The sequence below is a fragment of the Borostomias antarcticus genome (assembly GCF_949987555.1).
Source record: "Borostomias antarcticus genome assembly, contig: scaffold_86, whole genome shotgun sequence".
Classification (NCBI taxonomy): Eukaryota; Metazoa; Chordata; class Actinopteri; order Stomiiformes; family Stomiidae; genus Borostomias; species Borostomias antarcticus.
In genome coordinates, this window is record NW_028176652.1 from 330,227 (window position 1) to 354,663 (window position 24,437).

Here is a 24,437-nt window from a genome sequence, read left to right on the forward strand (position 1 = left end):
CATTTTGATACTTGAATGGTTTAAGTGGCTCAAAGTATGAAGGAGCTACAGAGAGCCAAAAAACGTACGGAAGAAGAAGTAAAAAAACTAGAAAATTGCATTTCCTGCAGAAAATGCGTGTGAATGCTGAGCAGCTGAATGGAATAGCACAAGCATTGCTGAAAATGCATGAATGTGAAATATCTGAAATGTCAAATGCATCACACCTGAATGGTTGAAAATCCTGGAAGCTGAAAAGCTTGGAAGCTGAAAAACCTTGAAGCTTAGCTGAACTGTGAAACTGGCAGAATTGGAAGCTGAAGTGCATTACATAAAGAAGCTAAGAACTTATACACATTGCTACAAAAGCTGGAAGATAAACTGTTACACTGTAATGATGGAATGTATTGCTAAAAAGATTGGAAGCTGAAAAACCTGGAAGCTGAAATGTGAAACTGGCAGAATTGGAAGCTGAATTGCATTGCCTAAAAAAGTTAAAAACTTAAATACATTGCTACAAAAGCTGGAAGATAAACTGTAATACTGTCAAAGCTGGAACATGGAATAAATGATGGAATATATTGCTAAAAAGCTTGTAGGCTGGAAAACCTGGAAGCTTAGCTGAAATGTGAAACTGGCAGAATTGGAACTGCATTACCTGTAGAAGCTAAGAACTTAAATACTTTTAAACTTTTCAACCTGAGTAGTTTAAGCCTTGAACTGAGCCTTTAACTTGAAAGATGAGCTATAGAGTAATACTGTCAAAGCTGAAAGATGGAATAAATTATGGAATGTATAGCTTAAACGATTGGAAGCCTGTCGGGGACAGTACAGTGATCTCTGGGCAATCTCTATGCACCAGATATTGAAGAACGTGTCTCTAGCTCACTCAGGGACTGAGTTGTGGGGTCTGTGGCGTGGATAGTGGCGAGGTGGCAAGACTCCTTGGGTCACAACCCGTCGGGGACAGTACAGTGACCTCTTGGCAAATTCCATGCACCCTCCAGCGAAGACAATGTGTCTCTAGCCGCCTCAGAGGCTGTGTTGTGAGGTCCGTGGCGTGATAGTGGTGTGGTGGCAAACTCCGCCCCCTTGGGTCAGAGCCAATCGTGAACAGTGTAGGACGTGCCGGGCTACCCACCTGCCTTCACCAGTGAAGACCGTGTGTCTCTAGCCACCTCAGAGGCTGTGTTGTGAGGTCCGTGGCGTGGTAGTGGCATGGTGGTGAGACTCCGCCCCCTTGGGTCAGAGCTGGTCATGGACAGTATAGGCCGCACTGGGCTACCCACCTGCCTTCACCAGTGAAGACCGTGTGTCTCTAGCCACCTCAGAGGCTGTGTTGTGAGGTCTGTGGCGTGGATAGTGGCGTGATTGCGAGACTCCGTCCCCTCGGGTCAGAGCCGGTTGTGGACAGTGTAGGCCGCACCGGACTACCCACCTGCCTTCACCAGTGACGACCGTGTGTCTCTAGCCACCTCAGAGGCTGTGTTGTGACGTCCGAGGCGTGGTAGTGGCGTGGTGGCGAGACTCCGCCCCCTTGGGTCCGAGACGGTCATGGACAGTGTACGCTGCTCTGGGCCTCCCACATGCCCCCACCGGCAATGACCCTGTGTCCTTAGCCCACTCAGGGTCTGAGTTGTGGGGTGCGTGGCGTGGATAGTGGCGTGGTGGCGAGACTCCGCCCCCTTGGGTCAGAGCTGGTCGTGGACAGTGTAGGCCGTGCCGGGCAACCCACCTGCCTTCACCAGTGAGGACCGTGTGTCTCTATCCACCTCAGAGGCTGTGTTGAGAGGTCCGTGGCGTGGATAGTGGCGTGATGGCGAGACTCCGCCCCCTCTGGTCAGAGCAGGTCGGGGGCAATGCACTGACATCCGGGGAATTGCCATGCACCCAACAGTGAAGCCGTGTCTGTAGCTCACTCAGGGGCTGAGATGTAGGGACAGTGGCGTGGATAGTGGCGTGGTGACGAGACTCCGCCCCCTCAGGTCAGAGCCGGTCGATGACAGTCTACTGCTCCCCGGGCCACCCACATGCACCCAACCGTGAAAACTGCATCTTTAGCCAACTCAGGGTCTGAGACGTGGGAACGGTGGCGTGGATACTGGCGTGGTGGCGAGACTCCACCCCCTCAGATCAGAGGTTGTTGGGGGCAGGTCAGTGATTGCCAGGCTATCCCCAGGCACCCCTCATTGGAGACCATGTGTCTATAGCCCACTCCGGGGCGGAGCAGTAGCTGTAGAGGTGTTGTATGGAAGTTGAGGTTAGAAGAAGTAGCAGTGAAAAGCAGTAGGTGTTTGTTATAAGTACTGCTAGTACTACACTCAAAAATATATTAGACCACTCATCATAACTCATAGTTTTATTGAGTTCAATAGCTGAAAGAGGAGAAAATATATTAATATGAGTTTGCAGCCTGAAAAAGAGTGTCATTCTAAATATTTATTTGAATATGAGGAAGGAAGGAAGGAAAGAAGGAAGGATGGAAGGAAGGAAGGATGGAAGGAATATGAATGCTACCACAGTAGTCATAAAAGGGTGCCTGTACAGAGAGGCGGCACGTGTCCCCAAATTCAAATCTCAACTGACACTGTGAGCATCCTCTCATTCACTTCAATGGAAAGGCATGTTGGCTTCAGACAACTCTCTCTCAAAAAGTATAAAGGTCACAGCCTAGATATTGACACCGTAGGAATCCTGAGAAAATGCTGAACATTTAGGGCTATGATATGTCCGTGTAGCTTAAAAACTGTAGGCATGGCGACGAGTTAGAAAAAGGGTCAAATTGCAAAATGAGCCGCTCAAAAGTCAGAGTGTGGGCCCATACGTTTCAATGGAGAGCGCAGTTGCCAAACAAATCGTCATACAGCGAAAACTATAAGTCACACGGCTCAGATACTTACATTGTACGAATCAGCACAGTTGTGTGAACGTTTTGATGTATAAAATGTGTATGAGCTGTTAAAACTGTAGGTGCGACAGCAGTTTACAAAACGTGTAGATGTTTTCAAAACACAGGCTGCCACACTCTAAATACTGAACATTCCACACATCCACTTCAATGTTAAAAAAGGTCCAAAACAAACTTAAATTACATAAAAACTATAAGGAATTTCAAAAATCTGAATAGATCGTTTATTCGGCTAAAGGTCCTGAACATTTTAAACTTTGAAGGAGGTTTCTAGCACAAAAAATGAAGGAGGAGATAGGTTTCAAAGCTGACAAGGCGTTTCAAGGTCTGCCATAGACTTCCATTGTAATTTTTTTTTGAAAAAAGCTGAATATTTTAAAAAGTATGAAAGTTATTAAAAATCTGAAAGATAACCCATAAAGACCATAACAAGCTGAACATTTTGATAGTTTAATGGTCTCTGTAGCTCAAAGTATGAAGGAGTTGAAGGCTGAAGAAGGTTTCAAAACTCCCCCATTGACTTCCATTCAAAAAAAAAGTTGAAAAAGCTGAATATTTTAAAAAGTATAAAAGGTATTAAAAATCTGAAAGAGGTCCCATCGTGTCCTTAACAAGCTGAACAATTTGATAGTTGAATGGTTTCTGTAGCTCAAAGTATGAAGGAGCTACAGAGAGCCAAAAAACGTACGGAAAAAGTAAAAATAATAAAGAACTGGATAACAATAGTGTGAATGCTTGCAGCATTCACACTAACTAGAAAATTGCATTTCCTGCAGAAAATGCGTGTGAATGCTGAGCAGCTGAACGGAATAGCAAAAGCATTGCTGAAAATGCATGAATGTGAGAAATCTGAAATGTCAAATGCATCACACCTGAATGGTTGAAAATCCTGGAAGCTGAAAAGCCTGGAAGCTGAAAAACCTTGAAGCTTAGCTGAACTGTGAAACTGGCAGAATTGGAAGCTGAAGTGCATTACATAAAGAAGCTAAGAACTTAAATACATTGCTACAAAAGCTGGAAGATAAACTGTTACACTGTAATGATGGAATGTATTGCTAAAAAGATTGGAAGCTGAAAAACCTGGAAGCTGAAATGTGAAACTGGCAGAATTGGAAGCTGAATTGCATTGCCTAAAGAAGCTAAAAACTTAAATACATTGCTATAAAAGCTGGAAGATAAACGGTAATACTGTCAAAGCTGGAACATGGAATAAATGATGGAATATATTGCTAAAAAGCTTGTAGGCTGGAAAACCTGGAAGCTTAGCTGAAATGTGAAACTGGCAGAATTGGAACTGCATAACCTAAAGAAGCTAAGAACTTAAATACTTTTCAACTTTTCAACCTGAGTAGTTTAAGCCTTGAACTGAGCCTTTAGCTTGAAAGATGAGCAATAGAGTAATACTGTCAAATCTGAAAGATGGAATAAATGATGGAATGTATAGCTTAAGAGCTTGGAAGCCTGTCGGTGACAGTACAGTGATCTCTGGGCAATCTCTATGCACCAGATGGTGAAGGCCGTGTGTCTCTAGCCCACAGGGGCTGAGTTCTGTGGTCTATGGCGTGGATAGTGGCGTGGTGGAAAGACTCCGCCGCCTTGGTCACCGTTGGTCAGGGGCAGTGCATTGACCTCCGGGCAATCTCCTTAGTGAAGGCCGTGTGTCTCTAGCTCACTCAGGGGCCGAGTTGTGGGGTCTGTGGTGTAGATAGTGGCGTGGTGGCGAGACTCCCCCTCCTTGGGTCACAACATGTCGGGGACAGTACAGTGACCTCTTGGCAATCTCCATGCACCCACCCGTGAAGACCATGTGTCTCTAACCCGGTCTGAGTTGTGTTGTCCGTGGCATGTTCAGTGGTGTGGTGAAGAGACTCCGACCCCTCGGGTCAGAGCCGGTAATGGCCAGTGTAGACCGTGCCGACCTGTCTTCACCAGTGAAGACCGTGTGTCTCTTGCCACCTCAGAGGCTGTGTTGTGAGGTCCGTGGCGTGGTAGTGGCATGGTGGTGAGACTCCGCCCCCTTGGGTCAGAGCTGGTCATGGACAGTATAGGCCGCACCTATACTGTCTGTAGCTCACTCAGGGTCTTAGTTGTGGTGTCTGTGTTGTGGATAGTGACGTGGTGACAGGACTCCGCCCCCTCTGGTCACAGCCAGTTGTGGACAGTGTAGGCCGCACCGGACTACCCACCTGCCTTCACCAGTGACGACCGTGTGTCTCTAGCCACCTCAGAGGCTGTGTTGTGAGGTCCGAGGCGTGGTAGTGGCGTGGTGGCGAGACTCCGCCCCCTCGGGTCAGAGCCGGTTGTGGACAGTGTAGGCCGCACTGGACTACCCACCTGCCTTCACCAGTGAAGACCGTGTGTCTCTAGTCACCTCAGAGGCTGTGTTGTGAGGTCCGAGGCGTGGTAGTGGCGTGGTGGCGAGACTCCGCCCCCTCGGGTCAGAGCCAGTCGTGGACAGTGTAGACCGCACCGGGTTACCCACCTTCCTTCACCAGTGAAGACCGTGTGTCTCTAGCTGCCTCAGAGGCTGTGTTGTGAGGTGCGTGGCGTATTAGTGGCATGATGGCGAGACTCCGCCCCCTTGGGTCCGAGCCGGTCTTGGACAGTGTACGCCGCTCTGGGCCTCCCACCTGCCCCCACCGGCAATGACCCTGTGTCCTTAGCCCACTCAGGGTCTGAGTTGTGGGGTGCGTGGCGTGGATAGTGGCGTGGTGGCGAGACTCCGCCCCCTTGGGTCAGAGCTGGTCGTGGACAGTGTAGGCCGTGCCGGGCTTCCCACCTGCCTTCACCAGTGAGGACCGTGTGTCTCTATCCACCTCAGATTCTGTGTTGTGAGGTCCGTGGCATGGATAGTGGCGTGATGGCGAGACTCCGCCCCCTCTGGTCAGAGCAGGTCGGGGGCAATGCACTGACATCCGGGGAATTGCCATGCACCCAACAGTGAAGCCGTGTCTGTAGCTCACTCAGGGACGGAGATGTGGGGACAGTGGCGTGGATAGTGGCGTGGAGACGAGACTCCGCCCCCTCAGGTCAGAGCTGGTCGAGGAGAGTGTACTGCTCCCCGGGCCACCCACATGCACCCAACCGTGAAAACTGCATCTTTAGCCAACTCAGGGTCTGAGATGTTGGGACGGTGGCGTGGATAGTGGCGTGGTGGCAAGACTCCGCCCCCTCAGGTCAGAGGTTGTGGGGGGCAGGTCAGTGATTGCCAGGCCATCCCCATGCACCCCTCATCCCACCATGTGTCTATAGCCCACTCCGGGGCCGAGCAGTAGATGTGGAGGTGTTGTATGGAAGTTGAGGTTAGAAGCAGTAGTAGTGAAAAGCAGTAGGTGTTTGTTATAAGTACTGCTAGTACTACACTCAAAATTGGATTAGACCACTCATCATAACTCATAGTTTTATTGAGTTCAATAGCTGAAAGAGGAGAAAATATATTAATATGAGTTTACAGCCTGAAAAAGTGTCATTCTGAATATTTCTTTGAATATAAGTAAGGAAGGAAGGAAGGAAAGAAGGATGGATGAAAGGAAGGAAGGATGGAAGGAAGGAAGGATGGAAGGATGGAAGAAAGGAATATGAATGCTGCCACAATAGTCATAAAAGGGTGCCTGTACAGAGAGCCTGCGCGTGTCCCCAAATTCAAATCTCAACTGACACTGTGAGCATCCTCTCATTCACTTCAATGGAAAGGTATGCCGGCTTCAGACAGCTCTCCCTCAAAAAGTATGAAGGTCACAGCCTAGATATTGACACCGTAGGAATCCTGAGAAAATGCTGAACATTTCAGGCTATGATATGTCCTTGTAGCTTAAAAACTGTAGGCATGGCGACGAGTTAGAAAAAGTGTAAAAATGCAAAATTAGCAGCTCAAAAGTTAGAGGGTGGGCCCATACGTTTCAATGGAGAGCGCAGTTGCCGAACAAATCGTCATACAGCCAAAACTATAAGTCACATGGCTTAGAGACTTACATTGTACGAATCAGCACAGTTGTGTGAACGTTTTAATGTAGAATATGTGTATAAGCTGTTAAAACTGTAGGAGCGACAGCAGTTTACAAAACGTGTAGATGTTTTCGAAAATACGAGCTGCTACACTGTAAAAACTGAACATTCCACACATCAACTTCAATGTTAAAAAGGGTCCCAAACAAACTTAAATTACATAAAAACTAAAAGGAATTTCAAAAATCTGAATGGTTAGTTTACTCACCTAAAGGTCCTGAACATTTTAAACTTTGAAGGAGGTTTCTAGCACAAAAAATGAAGGAGGAGATAGGTTTCAAAGCTGATGAGGGGTTTCAAGGTCTGCCCATAGACTTCCATTGTAAAAAATTGTTGAAAAAAGCTGAATATTTAAAAAAGTATGAAAGTTATTAAAAATCTGAAATATATCCCATAAAGACCTTAACAAGCTGAACATTTTGATAGTTGAATGGTTTCTGTAGCTCAAAGTATGAAGGAGTTGAAGGCTGAAGAAGATTTCAAAACTCCCCCATTGACTTCCATTCAAAAAAATTGTTGAATAAGTTGAATATTTTAAAAAGTATAAAAGGTATAAAAAATCTGAAAGGATTCCGATAATGTCCTTAACAAGCTGAACATTTTGATACTTGAATGGTTTAAATAGCTCAAAGTATGAAGGAGCTACAGAGAGCCAAAAAACGTACGGAAGAAGAAGTAAGAATAAACTATAAAGAACTGGATAACAATAGTGTGAATGCTCTAAAGCATTCACACTAACTAGAAAATTGCATTTCCTGCAGAAAATGCGTGTGAATGCTGAGCAGCTGAACGGAATAGCAAAAGCATTGGTGAAAATGCATGAATGTGAAAAATCTGAAATGTCAAATGCATCACACCTGAACGGCTGAAAATCCTGAAAGCTGAAAAGCCTGGAAGCTGAAAAACCTTGAAGCTTATTTGAACTGTGACACTGGCAGAATTGGAAGCTGAAGTGCATTACATGAAACAGCTAAGAACTTAAATACATTGCTACAAAAGCTGGAAGATAAACTGTTATACTGTAATGATGGAATGTATAAAAAGATTGGAAGCTGAAGAACCTGGAAGCTTAGCTGAAATATGAAACTGGGAGATTTGGAATCTGAACTGCATTGCCTAAATAAGCTAAAAGCTGAAATAAATTGCTCCAAAAGCTGGAAGATAAACTGTAATACTGTCAAAGCTGGAACATGGAATAAATGATGGAATTTATTGATAAAAAGCTTGTAGGCTGGAAAACCTGGAAGCTTAGCTGAAATGTGAAACTGGCAGAATTGGAACTGCATTACCTAAAGAAGCTAAGAACTTAAATAATTTTAAACTTTTCAACCTGAGTAGTTTAAGCCTTGAACTGAGCCTTTAGCTTGAAAGATGAGCAATAGAGTAATACTGTCAAAGCTGAAAGATGGAATAGATGATGGAATGTATAGCTTAAAAGCTTGGAAGCCTGTCGGGACAGTACAGTGACCACTGGGCAATCTCTATGCACCAGACGGTGAAGAGCATGTGTCTCTAGACCACATGGGCTGAGTTCTGTGGTCCACGGCGTGGATAGTGGCGTGGTGGAAAGACTCCGCCCCCTTGGGTCACAACCCATCGGGGACAGTACAGTGACCTCTTGGCAATCTTCATGCACCCACCCGTGAAGATCATGTGTCTCTAGCCCACTCAAGGGCTGAGTTGCGGTGTCCGTGGCATGGTGGCGAGACTCCGCCCCCTTTAGTCAGAGCCAGTCGTGGACACTGTAGGCCGTGCCGGGCTACCCACCTGCTTTCACCAGTGAAGACCGTGTGTCTCTAGCCGCCTCAGAGGCTGTGTTGTGAGGTCCGTGGCGTGGATAGTGGCGTGATGGCGAGACTCCGCCCACTCCGGTCAGAGCAGGTCGGGGGCAGTGCACTGACATCCGGGCAATCTCCATGCACCCAACAGTGAAGACCGTGTGTCTGTAGCTCACTCAGGGGCTGAGATGTGGGGACAGTGGCGTGGATAGTGGCGTGGTGACGAGACTCTGCCCCCTTGAGTCAGAGCCAGTTGTGGACACTGTAGGCCGTGCCGGGCTACCCACCTGCCTTCACCAGTGAAGACCGTGTGTCTCTAGCCACCTCAGAGGCTGTGTTGTGAGGTCCGAGGCGTGGTAGTGGCGTGGTGGCAAGACTCCGCCCCCTTGGGTCAGAGCCGGTTGTGGACAGTGTAGGCCGCACCGGGCTCCCCACCTGCCTTCACCAGTGAAGACCGTGTGTCTCTAGCCACCTCAGAGGCTGTGTTGTGAGGTCCGAGGCGTGGTAGTGGCGTGGTGGCGAGACTCTGCCCCCTCGGGTCAGAGCCAGTCGTGGACAGTGTAGGCCGCAACGGGTTACCCACCTGCCTTCATCAGTAAAATCGTGTGTCTCTAGCTACCTCAGAGGCTGTGTTGTGAGGTCCGTGGCGTGGTAGTGGCGTGATGGCGAGACTCCGCCCCCTCGGGTCAGAGCAGGTAGCTGGCAGTGCAGTGACGTCCGGGCAATCTCCCTGTACCCACCAGTGAAGACCGTGTGTCTGTAGCTCACTCAGGGTCTTAGTTGTGGTGTTTGTGGCGTGGATAGTGGCGTGGTGGCGAGACTCCGCCCCCTTGGGTCATAGCCGGTCTTGGACAGTGTAGACCGTGCTGGGCTACTCACCTGCCTTCACCAGTGAAGACCGTGTGTCTCTAGCCACCTCAGAGGCTGTGTTGTGAGGTCAGTGGCGTGGATTGTGGCGTGATGGCGAGACTCCGCCCCCTCCAGTCAGAGCAGGTCGAGGGCAGTGCATTGACATCCGGGCAATCTTCATGCACCCAACAGTGAAGACCGTGTGTCTGTAGCTCACTCAGGGGCTGAGATGTGAGGTCAGTGGCGTGGATATTGGCGTGGTGGTGAGACTCCGCCCCCTTGGGTCAGAGCCGGTCATGAACAGTGTAGGCTGTGCCGGGCTACCCACCTGCCTTCACCAGTGAAGACCGTGTGTCTCTAGTCACCTCAGAGGCTGTGTTGTGAGGTCGGTGGTGTGGATAGCGGCGTGATGGCGAGACTCCGCCCCCTCCAGTCAGAGCAGGTCGGGGGCAGTGCACTGACATCCGGGCAATCTTCATGCACCCAACAGTGAAGACCGTGTGTCTGTAGCTCACTCAGGGGCTGAGATGTGGGGACAGTGGCGTGGATAGTGGCGTGGTGGCGAGACTCCGCCCCCTCAGGTCAGAGGTTGTGGGGGGCAGGTCAGTGATTGCCAGGCCATCCCCAGGCACCCCTCATTGGAGACCATGTGTCTATAGCCCACTCCGGGGCCGAGCAGTAGCTGTGGAGGTGTTGTATGGAAGTTGAGGTTAGAAGCAGTAGCAGTGAAAAGCAGTACGTGTTTGTTATAAGTACTGCTAGTACTACACTCAAAAATAGATTAGACCACTCATCATAACTCATAGTTTTATTGAGTTCAATAGCTGAAAGAGGAGAAAAGATATTAATATGAGTTTGCAGCCTGAAAAAGAGTGTCATTCTAAATATTTCTTTGAATATAAGGAAGGAAGGAAGGAAGGAAGGAAGGAAGGAAGGAAGGAAGGAAGGAAGGAAGGATGGATGGATGGAAGAAAGGAAGGATGGAAGGAAGGAAGGATGGAAGGAAGGAATATGAATGCTACCACAGTAGTCATAAAAGGGTGCCTGTACAGAGAGCCTGCGCGTGTCCCCAAATTCAAATCTTAACTGACACTGAGAATCCTCTCATTCACTTCAATGGAAAGGCATGCTGGCTTCAGACAGCTCTCTCTCAAAAAGTATAAAGGCTGCAGCTTAGCTATTGACACCGTAGGAATCCTGAGAATTTGCTGAACATTTCTATGTATAATTGTCCGTGTAGCTTAAAAACTGTAGGCATGGCGACGAGTTAGAAAAAGGGTAAAATTGCAAAATGAGCAGCTCAAAAGTCAGAGTGTGGGCCAATACGTTTCAATGAAGAGCGCAGTTGCCAAACAAATCGTCATACAGCGAAAACTATAAGTCACACGGCTCAGATACTTACATTGTACGAATCAGCACAGTTGTGTGAACGTTTTAATGTAGAATATGTGTATGAGCTGTTAAAACTGTAGGTGCGACAGCAGTTTACAAAACGTGTAGATGTTTTCAAAACAGAGGCTGCCACACTCTAAATACTGAACATTCCACACATCCACTTCAATGTTAAAAAAGGTCCAAAACAAACTTAAATTACATAAAAACTATAAGGAATTTCAAAAATCTGAATAGATCCTTTACTCAGCTAATGGTCCTGAACATTTTAAACTTTGAAGGAGGTTTCTAGCACAAAAAATGAAGGAGGAGATAGGTTTCAAAGCTGACAAGGGGTTTCAAGGGCTGCCATAGACTTCCATTGTAATTTTTTTTTTAGAAAAGCTGAATATTTTGTAAAGTATAAAAGATATAAAAAATCTGAAAGATATCCCATAAAGACCTTAACAAGCTGGACATTTTGATAGTTGAATGGTTTCTGTAGCTCAAAGTATGAAGGAGTTGAAGGCTGAAGAAGGTTTCAAAACTCCCCCATAGACTTCCATTCAAAAAAATTGTTTAAAAAGTTGAATATTTTAAAAAGTATAAAAGGTATAAAACATCTAAAAGGATTCCGCGCATGTCCTTAACAAGCTGAACATTTTGATACTTGAATGGTTTAAGTGGCTCAAAGTATGAAGGAGCTACAGAGAGCCAAAAAACGTACGGAAGAAGAAGTAAAAAAAAAAAAAAAAATAAAGAACTGGATAACAATAGTGTGAATGCTTGCAGCATTCACACTAACTAGAAAATTGCATTTCCTGCAGAAAATGCGTGTGAATGCTGAGCAGCTGAACTGAATAGCAAAAGCATTGCTGAAAATGCATGAATGTGAAAAATCTGAAATGTCAAATGCATCACACCTGAACGGCTGAAAATCCTGAAAGCTGAAAAGCCTGGAAGCTGAAAAACCTTGAAGCTCATTTGAACTGTGAAACTGGCAGAATTGGAAGCTGAAGTGCATTACATGAAGCAGCTAAGAACTTAAATACATTGCTACAAAAGCTGGAAGATACACTGTAATGATGGAATTTATAGCTAAAAAGATTGGAAGCTGAAGAACCTGGAAGCTTAGCTGAAATATGAAACTGGGAGAGTTGGAATCTGAACTGCATTGCCTAAATAAGCTAAAAGCTTAAATACATTGCTACAAAAGCTGGAAGATAAACTGTAATACTGTCAAAGCTGAAACATGGAATAAATGATGGAATTTATTGATAAAAAGCTTGTAGGCTGGAAAACCTGGAAGCTTAGCTGAAATGTGAAGCAGAATTGGAACTGCATTACCTAAAGAAGCTAAGAACTTAAATACTTTTAAACTTTTCAACCTGAGTAGTTTAAGCCTTGAACTGAGCCTTTAGCTTGAAATATGAGCAATAGAGTAATACTGTCAAAGCTGAAAGATGGAATAAATGATGGAATGTATAGCTTACAAGCTTGGAAGCCTGTCGGGGACAGTACAGTGATCTCTGGGCAATCTCTATGCACCAGACGGTGAAGAGCGTGTGTCTCTAGACCACATGGGCTGAGTTCTGTGGTCCATGGCGTGGATAGTGGCGTGGTGGAGAGACTCCGCCCCCTTGGGTCAGAACTCATCGGGGACAGTACAGTGACCTCTTGGCAATCTCCATGCACCCACCCGTGAAGATCATGTGTCTCTAGCCCACTCAAGGGCTGAGTTGTGGTGTCCGTGGCATGGTGGCGAGACTCCGCCCCCTCGAGTCAGAGCCAGTCGTGGACACTGTAGGCCGTGCCGGGCTACCCACCTGCCTTCCCCAGTGATGACCGTGTGTCTCCAGCTGCCTCAGAGGGTGTGTTGTGAGGTCCGTGGCGTGTTACAGGCGTGATGGCGAGACTCCGCCCTCTTGGGTCAGAGCTGGTCTTGGACAGTGTACGCCGCTCTGGGCCTCCCACCTGCCCCCACCAGCGTTGACCCTGTGTCCTTAGCCCACTCAGGGTGTTAGTTGTGGGGTGCATGGCGTGGATAGTGGCGTGGTGGCGAGACTCCAATAGTGAACAGTGTAGGTCGCGCCAAGCTACCCACCTGCATTCACCAGTGAAGACTGTGTGTCTCTAGCCACCTCAGAGGCTGTGTTGAGAGATCCGAGGCGTGGTAGTGGCGAGACTCCGTCCCCTCGGGTCAGAGCCAGTCAGGGGCAGTGTACTGAAATCCGGGCAATCTCCCTGCTCCCACCAGTGAAGACTGTGTGTCTGTAGCTCACTCAGGGTCGTAGTTGTGGTGTCTGTGGCGTGGATAGTGGAGTGGGGACGAGACTCCGCCCCCTCGGGTCAGAGCTAGTCCTGGACAGTGTAGGCCGTGCCCAGCTACCCACCTGTCTTCACCAGTGAAAACCGTGTGTGTCTAGCTGCCTCAGAGGCTGTGTTGTGAGGTCCGTGGCGTAGTAGTGGCGTGATGTTGAGACTCCGCCCCCTCGGGTCAGAGCAGGTCGCGGGCAGTGCAGTGACGTCCGGGCAATCTCCCTGCACCCACCAGTGAAGACCGTGTGTCTGTAGCTCACTCAGGGTCTTTGTTGTGGTGTCTGTGGTGTGGATAGTGGCATGGTGGCGAGACTCCACCCCCTCGGGTCAGAGCCGGTTGTGGACAGTGTAGGCCGCACCGGTCTACCCACCTGCATTCACCAGTGAAGACCGTGTGTCTCTAGCCACCTCAGAGGCAGTGTTGTGAGGTCCGTGGCGTGGATAGTGGCGTGTTGGTGAGACTCCGCCTCCTGGGGTCAGAGCCGGTCGAGGACAGTGTACTGCTCTCTGGGCCACCCATATTCTCCAGGCCACCCACACACATGCAACTGTGAAAACTGTGTCTTTAGCCAACTCAGGGGCTGAGATGTGGGGACCGTGGCGTGGATAATGTCGTGATGGTGAGACTCCATCCCCTTGGGTCAGAGCCAGTCAGGAGCAGGTCAGTGACCGCCAGGCCATCCCCATGCACCCCTCATTGGAGACCGTGTGTCTATAGCCCGCTCCGTGGCTGAGCAGTAGCTGTGGAGGTTTTGTATGGAAGTTGAAGTGAGAAGCAGTTGCAGTGAGAAGCAGTGTGTTTGTTATAAGTGCAGCTACTATAGTACTACACTGAAAATTGATTTAACCACGCATCATAACTCATAGTTTTATTGAGTGCAATAGCTGAAAGAGTAGAAAAGGTATTAATATGAGTTTACAGCCTGAAAAAGAGTGTCATTCTGAATATTTATTTGAATATAAGGAAGGTAGGAAGGACGGAAGGAATGAAGGAAGGCAGGAGGGAGGGAGGGAAGGAAGGAAGGAAGGAAGGAAGGAAGGAAGGAAGGAAGGAAGGAAGGAAGGAAGGAAGGAAGGAAGGAAGGAAGGAAGGAAGGAAGGAAGGAAGGAAGGAAGGAAGGATGGATGGAATGAAGGAATATGAATGCTACCACAGTAGTCATAAAAGGGTGCCAGTACAGAGAGCCTGCGCGTGTCCCCAAATTCAAATCTCAACTGACACTGAGCATCCTCTCCTTCACTTCAATGGAAAGGCATGCCGGCTTCAGACAGCTCTCTCTCAAAAAGTATAAATGCTACAGCTTAGCTATTGACACCGTAGGAATCCTGAGAACTTGCTGAACATTTGTATGTATAATTGTCCGTGTAGCTTAAAAACTGTAGGCATGGCAACGAGTTAGAAAAAGGGTTAAAATGCAAAATCAGCAGCTCAAAAGTCAGAGTGTGGGCCCATACGTTTCAATGGAGAGCGCAGTTGCCGAACAAATTGTCATGAAGAGAAAACTATAAGTCACACGGCGTAGATACTTACATTGTACGAATCAGCACAGTTGTGTGAACGTTTTAATGTAGAATATGTGTATGAGCTGTTAAAACTGTAGGAGCGACAGCAGTTTACAAAACGTGTAGATGTTTTCAAAACACAGGCTGCCACACTCTAAATACTGAACATTCCACACATCCACTTCAATGTTAAAAAAGGTCCAAAACAAACTTAAATTACATATAAACTACAAGGAATTTCAAAAATCTGAATAGATCCTTTACTCAGCTAAAGGTCCTGAACATTTTAAACTTTGAAGGAGGTTTCTAGCACAAAAAATGAAGGAGGAGATAGGTTTCAAAGCTGACAAGGGGTTTCAAGGTCTGCCATAGACTTCCATTGTAAATTTTGTTTGAGAAAAGCGGAATATTTTGAAAAGTATAAAATATATTAAAAATCTGAAAGATATCCCATAAAGACCTTAACAAGCTGAACATTTTGATAGTTGAATGGTTTCTGTAGCTCAAAGTATGAATGAGTTGAAGGCTGAAGAAGGTTTCAAAACTCCCCCATAGACTTCCATTCAAAAAAATTGTTGAAAAAGTTGAATATTTTAAAAAGTATAAAAGGTATAAAAAATCTGATAATATTCCGCGCATGTCCTTAACAAGCTGAACATTTTGATACTTGAATGGTTTAAGTGGCTCAAAGTATGAAGGAGCTACAGAGAGCCAAAAAACGTACGGAAGAAGAAGTAAAAAAAACTAGAAAATTGCATTTCCTGCAGAAAATGCGTGTGAATGCTGAGCAGCTGAACTGAATAGCAAAAGCATTGCTGAAAATGCATGAATGTTAAAAATCTGAAATGTCAAATGTATCACACCTGAACAGCTGAAAATCCTGAAAGCTGAAAAAACCTGGAAGCTGAAAAAACCTTGAAGCTTAGCTGAAACTGGCAGAATTGGAAGCTGAAGTGCATTACCTAAAGAAGCTAAGAACTTAACTACATTGCTACAAAAGCTGGAAGATAAACTGTAATACTGTCAATGCTGAAACATGGAATAAATGACGGAATGTATTGCTAAAAAGCTTGTAGGCTGGAAAACCTGGAAGCTTAGCTGAAATGTGAAACTGGCAGAATTGGAACTGCATTACCTAAAGAAGCTAAGAACTTAAATACTGTTAAACTTTTGAACCTGAGTAGTTTAAGCCTTGAACTGAGCCTTTAGCTTGAAAGATGAGCAATAGAGTAATACTGTCAAAGCTGATGGAATACATGATGGAATGTATAGCTTGGAAGCCGTTCGGGGACAGTACAGTGACCTGTGGGCAATCTCTATGCACCAGACGGTCAAGACCGTATGTCTCTAGCTCACAAGGGCTGAGTTCTGTGGTTCATGGCGTGGATAGTGGTGTGGTGGAAAGACTCCACCCCCTTGGGTCACAGGGCTGGTCGGGGGCAGTGCACCCACTGGTGAAGACTGTGTGTCTCTAGCTCACTCAGGGGCTGAGTTGTGGGATCTGTGGCGTGGTGGCAATTCTCCGCCTCCTTTGGTCACAACCAGTCGGGGACAGTACAGTGACCTCTTGGCAATCTCTGTGCACCCACCTGTGAAGATCATGTGTCTCTAGCCCACTCAAGGGCTGAGTTGTGGTGTCCTTGGCGTGGCGGCGCGACTCCGCACCCTTGGGTCAGAGCCAGTCATGGACAGTATAGGCAACACTGGGCTACCCACCTGCCTTCACCAGTGAAGACCGTGTGTCTCTAGCCACCTCAGAGGCTGTGTTGTGAGGTCCGTGGCGTGGATAGTGGCGTGATGGCGAGACTCCGCCCCCTCCGGTCAGAGCAGGTTGAGGGCAGTGCATTGACATCCGGGCAATCTTCATGCACCCAACAGTGAAGGCCGTGTGTCTGTAGCTCACTCAAGGTCTTAGTTGTGGTGTCTGTGGCGTGGATAGTGGCGTGGTGGCAAGACTCCGCCCCCTCGGGTCAGAGCCAGTCATGGACAGTGAAGGCCACAACGGGCTACCCACCTGCCTTCACCAGTGAAGACCGTGTGTCTCTAGCCACCTCAGAGGCTGTGTTGTGAGGTCCGAGGCGTGGTAGTGGCGTGGTGGCGAGACTCTGCCCCCTCGGGTCAGAGCCAGTCGTGGACAGTGTAGGCCGCACCGGGTTACCCACCTGCCTTCACCAGTAAAATCGTGTGTCTCTAGCTACCTCAGAGGCTGTGTTGTGAGGTCCGTGGCGTGGTAGTGGCGTGATGGCGAGACTCCGCCCCCTCGGGTCAGAGCAGGTAGCTGGCAGTGCAGTGACGTCCGGGCAATCTCCCTGTACCCACCAGTGAAGACCGTGTGTCTGTAGCTCACTCAGGGTCTTAGTTGTGGTGTTTGTGGCGTGGATAGTGGCGTGGTGGCGAGACTCCGCCCCCTTGGGTCAGAGCCGGTCATGGACAGTGTAGGCCGTGCCGGGCTACCCACCTGCCTTCACCAGTGAAGACCGTGTGTCTCTAGTCACCTCAGAGGCTGTGTTGTGAGGTCGGTGGCGTGGATAGCGGCGTGATGGCGAGACTCTGCCCCCTCCAGTCAGAGCAGGTCGGGGGCAGTGCACTGACATCCGGGCAATCTTCATGCACCCAACAGTGAAGGCCGTGTGTCTGTAGCTCACTCAGGGGCTGAGATGTGGGGACAGTGGCGTGGATAGTGGCGTGGTGACGAGACTCCGCCCCCTCAGGTCAGAGCTGGTCGAGGAGAGTGTACTGCTCCCCGGGCCACCCACATGCACCCAACCATGAAAACTGCATCTTTAGCCAACTAAGGGTCTGAGATGTTGGGACGGTGGCGTGGATAGTGGCGTGGTGCAAGACTCCGCCCCCTCAGGTCAGAGGTTGTGTGGGGCAGGTCAGTGATTGCCAGGCTATCCCCAGGCACCCCTCATTGGAGAAAATTGCATTTCCTGCAGAAAATGCGTGTGAATGCTGAGCAGCTGAATGGAATAGCAAAAGCATTGCTTAAAATGAATGTGAAAAATCTGAAATGTCAAATGCATCACACCTGAATGGCTGAAAATCCTGGAAGCTGAAAAACCTTGAAGCTTAGCTGAACTGTGAAACTGGCAGAATTGGAAGCTGAACTGCATTACATAAAGAAGCTAAAAACTTAAATAAAGGCTACAAAAGTTGGAAGATAAACTGTAATACTGTCAGAGCTGAAACATGGAATAAATGATGGAATGTATTGCTAAAAAGCTTGTAGGCTGGAAAACCTGGAAGCTTAGCTGAAATGTGAAACTGGCTGAATTGGAACTGCATTACCTAAAGAAGCTTAACTTAATACTTTTAAACTTTTCAACCTGAGTAGTTTAAGCCTTGAACTGAGCCTTTAGCTTGAAGGATGAGCAATAGAGTAATACTGTCAAAGCTGACAGATGGAATAAATGATGGAATGTATAGCTTAACAGCCTGGAAGCCTGTCGGGGACGGTACAGGGATCTCTGGGCAATCTCTATGCACCAGATGCTGAAGACCTTGTGTCTCTAGCCCACATGGCCTGAGTTCTGTGGTCCATGGCGTGGATAGTGGCGTGGTGGCGAGACTCCGCCCCCTCCGGTCAGAGCAGGTCGCGGGCAATGCAGTGACGTCCGGGCAATCTCCCTGCACCCACCAGTGAAGACCATGTGTTTGTAGCTCACTCAGGGTCTTAGTTGTGGTGTCTGTGGCGTGGATAGTGGCGTGGTGGCGAGACTCCGCCCCCTTGGGTCATAGCCGGTCTTGGACAGTGTAGGCCGTGCCGGGCTACCCACTTGCCTTCACCAGTGAAGACCGTGTGTCTCTAGCCACCTCAGAGGCTGTGTTGTGAGGTCAGTGGCGTGGATAGTGGTGTGATGGCGAGACTCCGCCCCCTCCGGTCAGAGCAGGTCGAGGGCAGTGCATTGACATCCGGGCAATCTTCATGCAACCAACAGTGAAGACCGTGTGTCTGTAGCTCACTCAGGGGCTGAGATGTGGGGTCAGTAGCGTGGATAGTGGCGTGGTGGCGAGACTCCGCCCCCTTGGGTCATAGCCGGTCTTGGACAGTGTAGGCCGTGCCGGGCTACCCACCTGCCTTCACCAGTGAAGACCGTGTGTCTCTAGCCACCTCAGAGGCTGAGTTGTGAGGTCCGTGGCCTGCTAGTGGCGTGGTGACGAGACTCCGCCCCATCGGGTCAGAGCCGGTCGATGACAGTCTACTGCTCCCCGGGCCACCCACATGCACCCAACCGTGAAAACTGCATCTTTAGCCAACTCAGGGTCTGAGACGTGGGGACGGTGGCGTGGATACTGGCGTGGTGGCGAGATTCCACCCCCTCAGATCAGAGGTTGTTGGGGGCAGGTCAGTGATTGCCAGGCTATCCCCAGGCACCCCTCATTGGAGACCATGTGTCTATAGCCCACTCCGGGGCGGAGCAGTAGCTGTAGAGGTGTTGTATGGAAGTTGAGGTTAGAAGAAGAAGCAGTGAAAAGCAGTAGGTGTTTGTTATAAGTACTGCTAGTACTACACTCAAAAATATATTAGACCACTCATCATAACTCATAGTTTTATTGAGTTCAATAGCTGAAAGAGGAGAAAATATATTAATATGAGTTTGCAGCCTGAAAAAGAGTGTCATTCTAAATATTTATTTGAATATGAGGAAGGAAGGAAGGAAAGAAGGAAGGATGGAAGGAAGGAAGGATGGAAGGAAGGAATATGAATGCTACCACAGTAGTCATAAAAGGGTGCCTGTACAGAGAGGCGGCACGTGTCCCCAAATTCAAATCTCAACTGACACTGTGAGCATCCTCTCATTCACTTCAATGGAAAGGCATGTTGGCTTCAGACAACTCTCTCTCAAAAAGTATAAAGGTCACAGCCTAGATATTGACACCGTAGGAATCCTGAGAAAATGCTGAACATTTAGGGCTATGATATGTCCGTGTAGCTTAAAAACTGTAGGCATGGCGACGAGTTAGAAAAAGGGTCAAATTGCAAAATGAGCCGCTCAAAAGTCAGAGTGTGGGCCCATACGTTTCAATGGAGAGCGCAGTTGCCAAACAAATCGTCATACAGCGAAAACTATAAGTCACACGGCTCAGATACTTACATTGTACGAATCAGCACAGTTGTGTGAACGTTTTGATGTATAAAATGTGTATGAGCTGTTAAAACTGTAGGTGCGACAGCAGTTTACAAAACGTGTAGATGTTTTCAAAACACAGGCTGCCACACTCTAAATACTGAACATTCCACACATCCACTTCAATGTTAAAAAAGGTCCAAAACAAACTTAAATTACATAAAAACTATAAGGAATTTCAAAAATCTGAATAGATCGTTTATTCGGCTAAAGGTCCTGAACATTTTAAACTTTGAAGGAGGTTTCTAGCACAAAAAATGAAGGAGGAGATAGGTTTCAAAGCTGACAAGGCGTTTCAAGGTCTGCCATAGACTTCCATTGTAATTTTTTTTTGAAAAAAGCTGAATATTTTAAAAAGTATGAAAGTTATTAAAAATCTGAAAGATAACCCATAAAGACCTTAACAAGCTGAACATTTTGATAGTTGAATGGTCTCTGTAGCTCAAAGTATGAAGGAGTTGAAGGCTGAAGAAGGTTTCAAAACTCCCCCATTGACTTCCATTCAAAAAAAAAGTTGAAAAAGCGGAATATTTTAAAAAGTATAAAAGGTATTAAAAATCTGAAAGAGGTCCCATCGTGTCCTTAACAAGCTGAACAATTTGATAGTTGAATGGTTTCTGTAGCTCAAAGTATGAAGGAGCTACAGAGAGCCAAAAAACGTACGGAAAAAGTAAAAATAATAAAGAACTGGATAACAATAGTGTGAATGCTTGCAGCATTCACACTAACTAGAAAATTGCATTTCCTGCAGAAAATGCGTGTGAATGCTGAGCAGCTGAACGGAATAGCAAAAGCATTGCTGAAAATGCATGAATGTGAGAAATCTGAAATGTCAAATGCATCACACCTGAATGGTTGAAAATCCTGGAAGCTGAAAAGCCTGGAAGCTGAAAAACCTTGAAGCTTAGCTGAACTGTGAAACTGGCAAAATTGGAAGCTGAAGTGCATTACATAAAGCAGCTAAGAACTTAAAAACATTGCTACAAAAGCTGGAAGATAAACTTACACTGTAATGATGGTGGAATGTATAGCTAAAAAGATTGGAAGCGGAAGAACCTGGAAGCTTAGCTGAAATATGAAACTGGGAGAGTTGGAATCTGAACTTTATTGCCTAAATAAGCTAAAAGCTTAAATACATTGCTACAAAAGCTGGAAGATAAACTGTAATACTGTCAAAGCTGAAACATGGAATAAATGATGGAATATATTGCTAAAAAAGCTTGTAGGCTGGAAAACCTGGAAGCTTAGCCTTAACCTAAAGAAGCTAAGAACTTAAATACTTTTAAACTTTTCAACCTGAGTAGTTTAAGCCTTGAACTGAGCCTTTAGCTTGAAAGATGAGCAATAGAGTAATACTGTCAAACTGTGGTGGTGGCGAGACTCCGCCCCCTTGGGTCAGAGCCCGTCATGGACAGTATAGGCCTCACCGGGCTACCCACCTGCCTTCACCAGTGAAGACCGTGTGTCTCCAGCCACCTCAGAGTCTGTGTTGTGAGGTCCGTGGCGTGGATAGTGCCGTGATGGCGAGACTCCGCCCCCTCAGCTCAGAGCAGGTCAGGGGCAGTGCAATGACCTCTGGGCAATCTCCATGCATCCACCATTGAAGACCGTGTGTCTCTAGCCCACTCAGGGGCTGAGTAGTGGGGTCCGTGGCATGGTGGCGAGGCTCCGCCCCCTTGGGTCATAGCCAGGTGTGTGTCTCTAGCCCACTTGGACTTCTGTTGTCCATGGTGTGGATAGTATGTTTCATTTGAAGCATACTTCAGCCTTTCTGTCCTTTTTTGGTTCTGGTTCTGCTTCCTGGGCACTGTCACTTTCCAGGACCTCACAAGTGGGAACTGAACATTAGCACCCTGATTAAGATAGCAAGCATCGGTGTTAGTTCCTATAGCAGCTGAAGAAATTCAACCTGCCATGGACCATGATGGTAAAATTCTACACCTGCATCACAGTCCATCCTCACCTTCCCCATCACCACCTGGTTTCCTGCCACTACAGTCAAGGACTGCCCTCCCTCCAGGCCCTGCACGTCTCCAGGGTGCTGAAACGGGCCAGGAAGATCATGGCCGACCCCTCCCATCCGGGCTATGGCCTCTTCACACCGGTCCACTCTGAGGCTGCGGTCATCAAAGACAAAAACTGTTCGACACAGGAACAGCTTTTTTCACTCGGCCATCAGCCTTATCAACAAGGCTCCCCTCTGACTCCCTCCCAAGCCCCCTGCAATTTTCGCACTATACTGACTACTGCACTGTCTCAATTACTCGGCTGAAGGCTATCAGGATTCCATCTCCCACTTCACACAATGGTACCTGAACAACCACCTGCTACTAACAAGGCAAAAACCAAGGAAATGGTAATCACCCCCAACACATCGAACACAGCCCACTACTCCATCCACAATCCCACCTACATCAACAACGAAGCAGCACTCCTGACAGGTAGAGGCTTCACAGAGCAGGCGGTTAGTTCAGGCAGTAGTCCTCTCTCCTCTAAACTCTGAGCTGCAGGACATTCTCGAGTTACAGAAGGAGGCTGAGTGACAGATGTTAGACCTCAAGGTCTGTCTCACCTCTCCTCATTAGCTGTCCTTGTGCATGCGCGCACACACACACACACACTAGGGCTGCACGATTATGACAAAAGATAATTGCGATTTGCTTAAAATGCTAATTGCGATTAATAATTGTGATTAATATTTAATATATAATACGAATATATAATAACCAAAATGCTCCCAAATCACGGACGTTGATTCCTTTCTTGCTACTAACTCACTGACCTTGTTTTCGCTAATTTTTTCACTACTCACGGCTGCAGGTACTGAAATTTCTGCGCACAGCGCACTCAGCGGGAGCACGTGATTGGTTAGACAGCATAAGCGCCTGTGATTCGTCCGTGTAGTCCTAGCACACTCAATTCAAAGCAAAATTATTAATCACATTAATTGCGGCCTTTTGCAATAAGTTAATCGCGGAGGTCATAATCGGGATTTCGATTAATTGTGCGCGCACACACACACACACACACACACACACACACACACACACACACACACACACACGTCTTGTCTTACCCGGGCTGGTGGACTTGGTGAGGTTGGGGCTGTAAGTCCAGGGCCAGGGGGGGGTGTGTGGTGAGGAGGGGAGGAGGAGATGGAGGTCTGGGCTCGGCTGCAGCCCTGACTCCAGCTTCAGACGGTCGTTCTCCGTCTTCAGCTTCTCTCTCTCCCTGGGGGAACACAGCACACAGCTGTTAGTCAACACCATAGCTCAGAAGATGCGTGTGTGTACAGTATGCGTGTGTGGCATCATGTTACCTGTGTAGTTGAGAGTGTGTGTGGTGTTACCTGCATGCGGCTCAGACTCTCTGAGCTGGTCCAGCTGGTGGGCGGAGCTGAGCGCCTCAAGGCGGATGATGTCAGCTTCATCTCCTTCTCCCTGAGTTCGCTGCAACACTGTCTACACTTCGTCATCCAAACAGTCCAACACACACACACACACCACACACCACACACACACACACACACACACACACACACACACACACACACACACACACACACACACACACACACAAACACACACACACACACACCTTGTCTTACCCAGGCTGGTGGACTTGGTGAGGTTGGGGCTGTAAGTCCAGGGCCAGGGGGGGGGGTGTGGTGAGGAGGGAGGAGGAGATGGAGGTCTGGGCTCGGCTGCAGCCCTGACTCCAGCTTCAGACGGTCGTTCTCCGTCTTCAGCTTCTCTCTCTCCCTGGGGGAACACAGCACACAGCTGTTAGTCAACACCATAGCTCAGAAGATGTGTGTGTACAGTATGCGTGTGTGGCATCATGTTACCTGTGAAGTTGAGTGTGTGTGGTGTTACCTGCATGCGGCTCAGACTCTCTGAGCTGGTCCAGCTGGTGGGCGGAGCTGAGCGCCTCAAGGCGGATGATGTCAGCTTCATCTCCTTCTCCCTGAGTTCGCTGCATCACTGTCTACACTTCGTCATCCAAACAGTCCAACAGCCCCACACACACACACACACACACACACACACACACAGTTAGAACATGCACACACAGTTAGAACATGCACACCCTCTACATCACATAAAAACACTAGCAAACAAGAATACACACATGAATACACCAGTACAGGTCATTCAAACTCAGATGGCCTCTGCCACCTCTTCTTTCAAAACCTTTTTTCTCTTCCTCCTCCTCTTTCACCACAAAACCTTTTTTTCCTCTGCAGGCAAGGCCTGGGAAGACTGGTGGGTTCAGTCTCACCTACTTCAGTTTTACAGACGACACACATGGACGACACACGTTCTAAAAAACGGGAGAGAAAAGTCATTTCAAAATTAACAATGGCTCCTGGTTCACAAATTCCACCAACAATATTTCAAACTGAGACAAAAAAAAGTGACAATAAGGGTCTCTGTAAGGAGAAACAGTGACAGATTTAGTAATCTAAAATGATTTACACTAACTGAAGACACAATCGCCCCTCTCCTCCTTTCCTTTTCTCTTCCTCTCTCTCTCTCTCTCACACACACACACAGTGCTCCTACCTGCCTGGCAGTGTTGAGGTGTAACGAG

General features: G+C 47.7%; 1 protein-coding gene across 1 annotated transcript; it reads right to left on the reverse strand.

The window, feature by feature from the left end:
* Nucleotides 1–21,388: 21,388 nt before the first annotated feature.
* Nucleotides 21,389–23,319, reverse strand: LOC311328226 (uncharacterized protein; the record flags this gene model as incomplete). Its single annotated transcript, XM_084462225.1, has 4 exons — nt 21,389–21,697; nt 21,808–21,961; nt 22,921–23,075; nt 23,194–23,319. 4 exons carry the CDS (start codon nt 23,317–23,319, stop codon nt 21,389–21,391), a joined length of 744 nt encoding a protein of 247 aa, XP_084318351.1.
* Between the last annotated feature and the right edge of the window lie 1,118 nt (nt 23,320–24,437).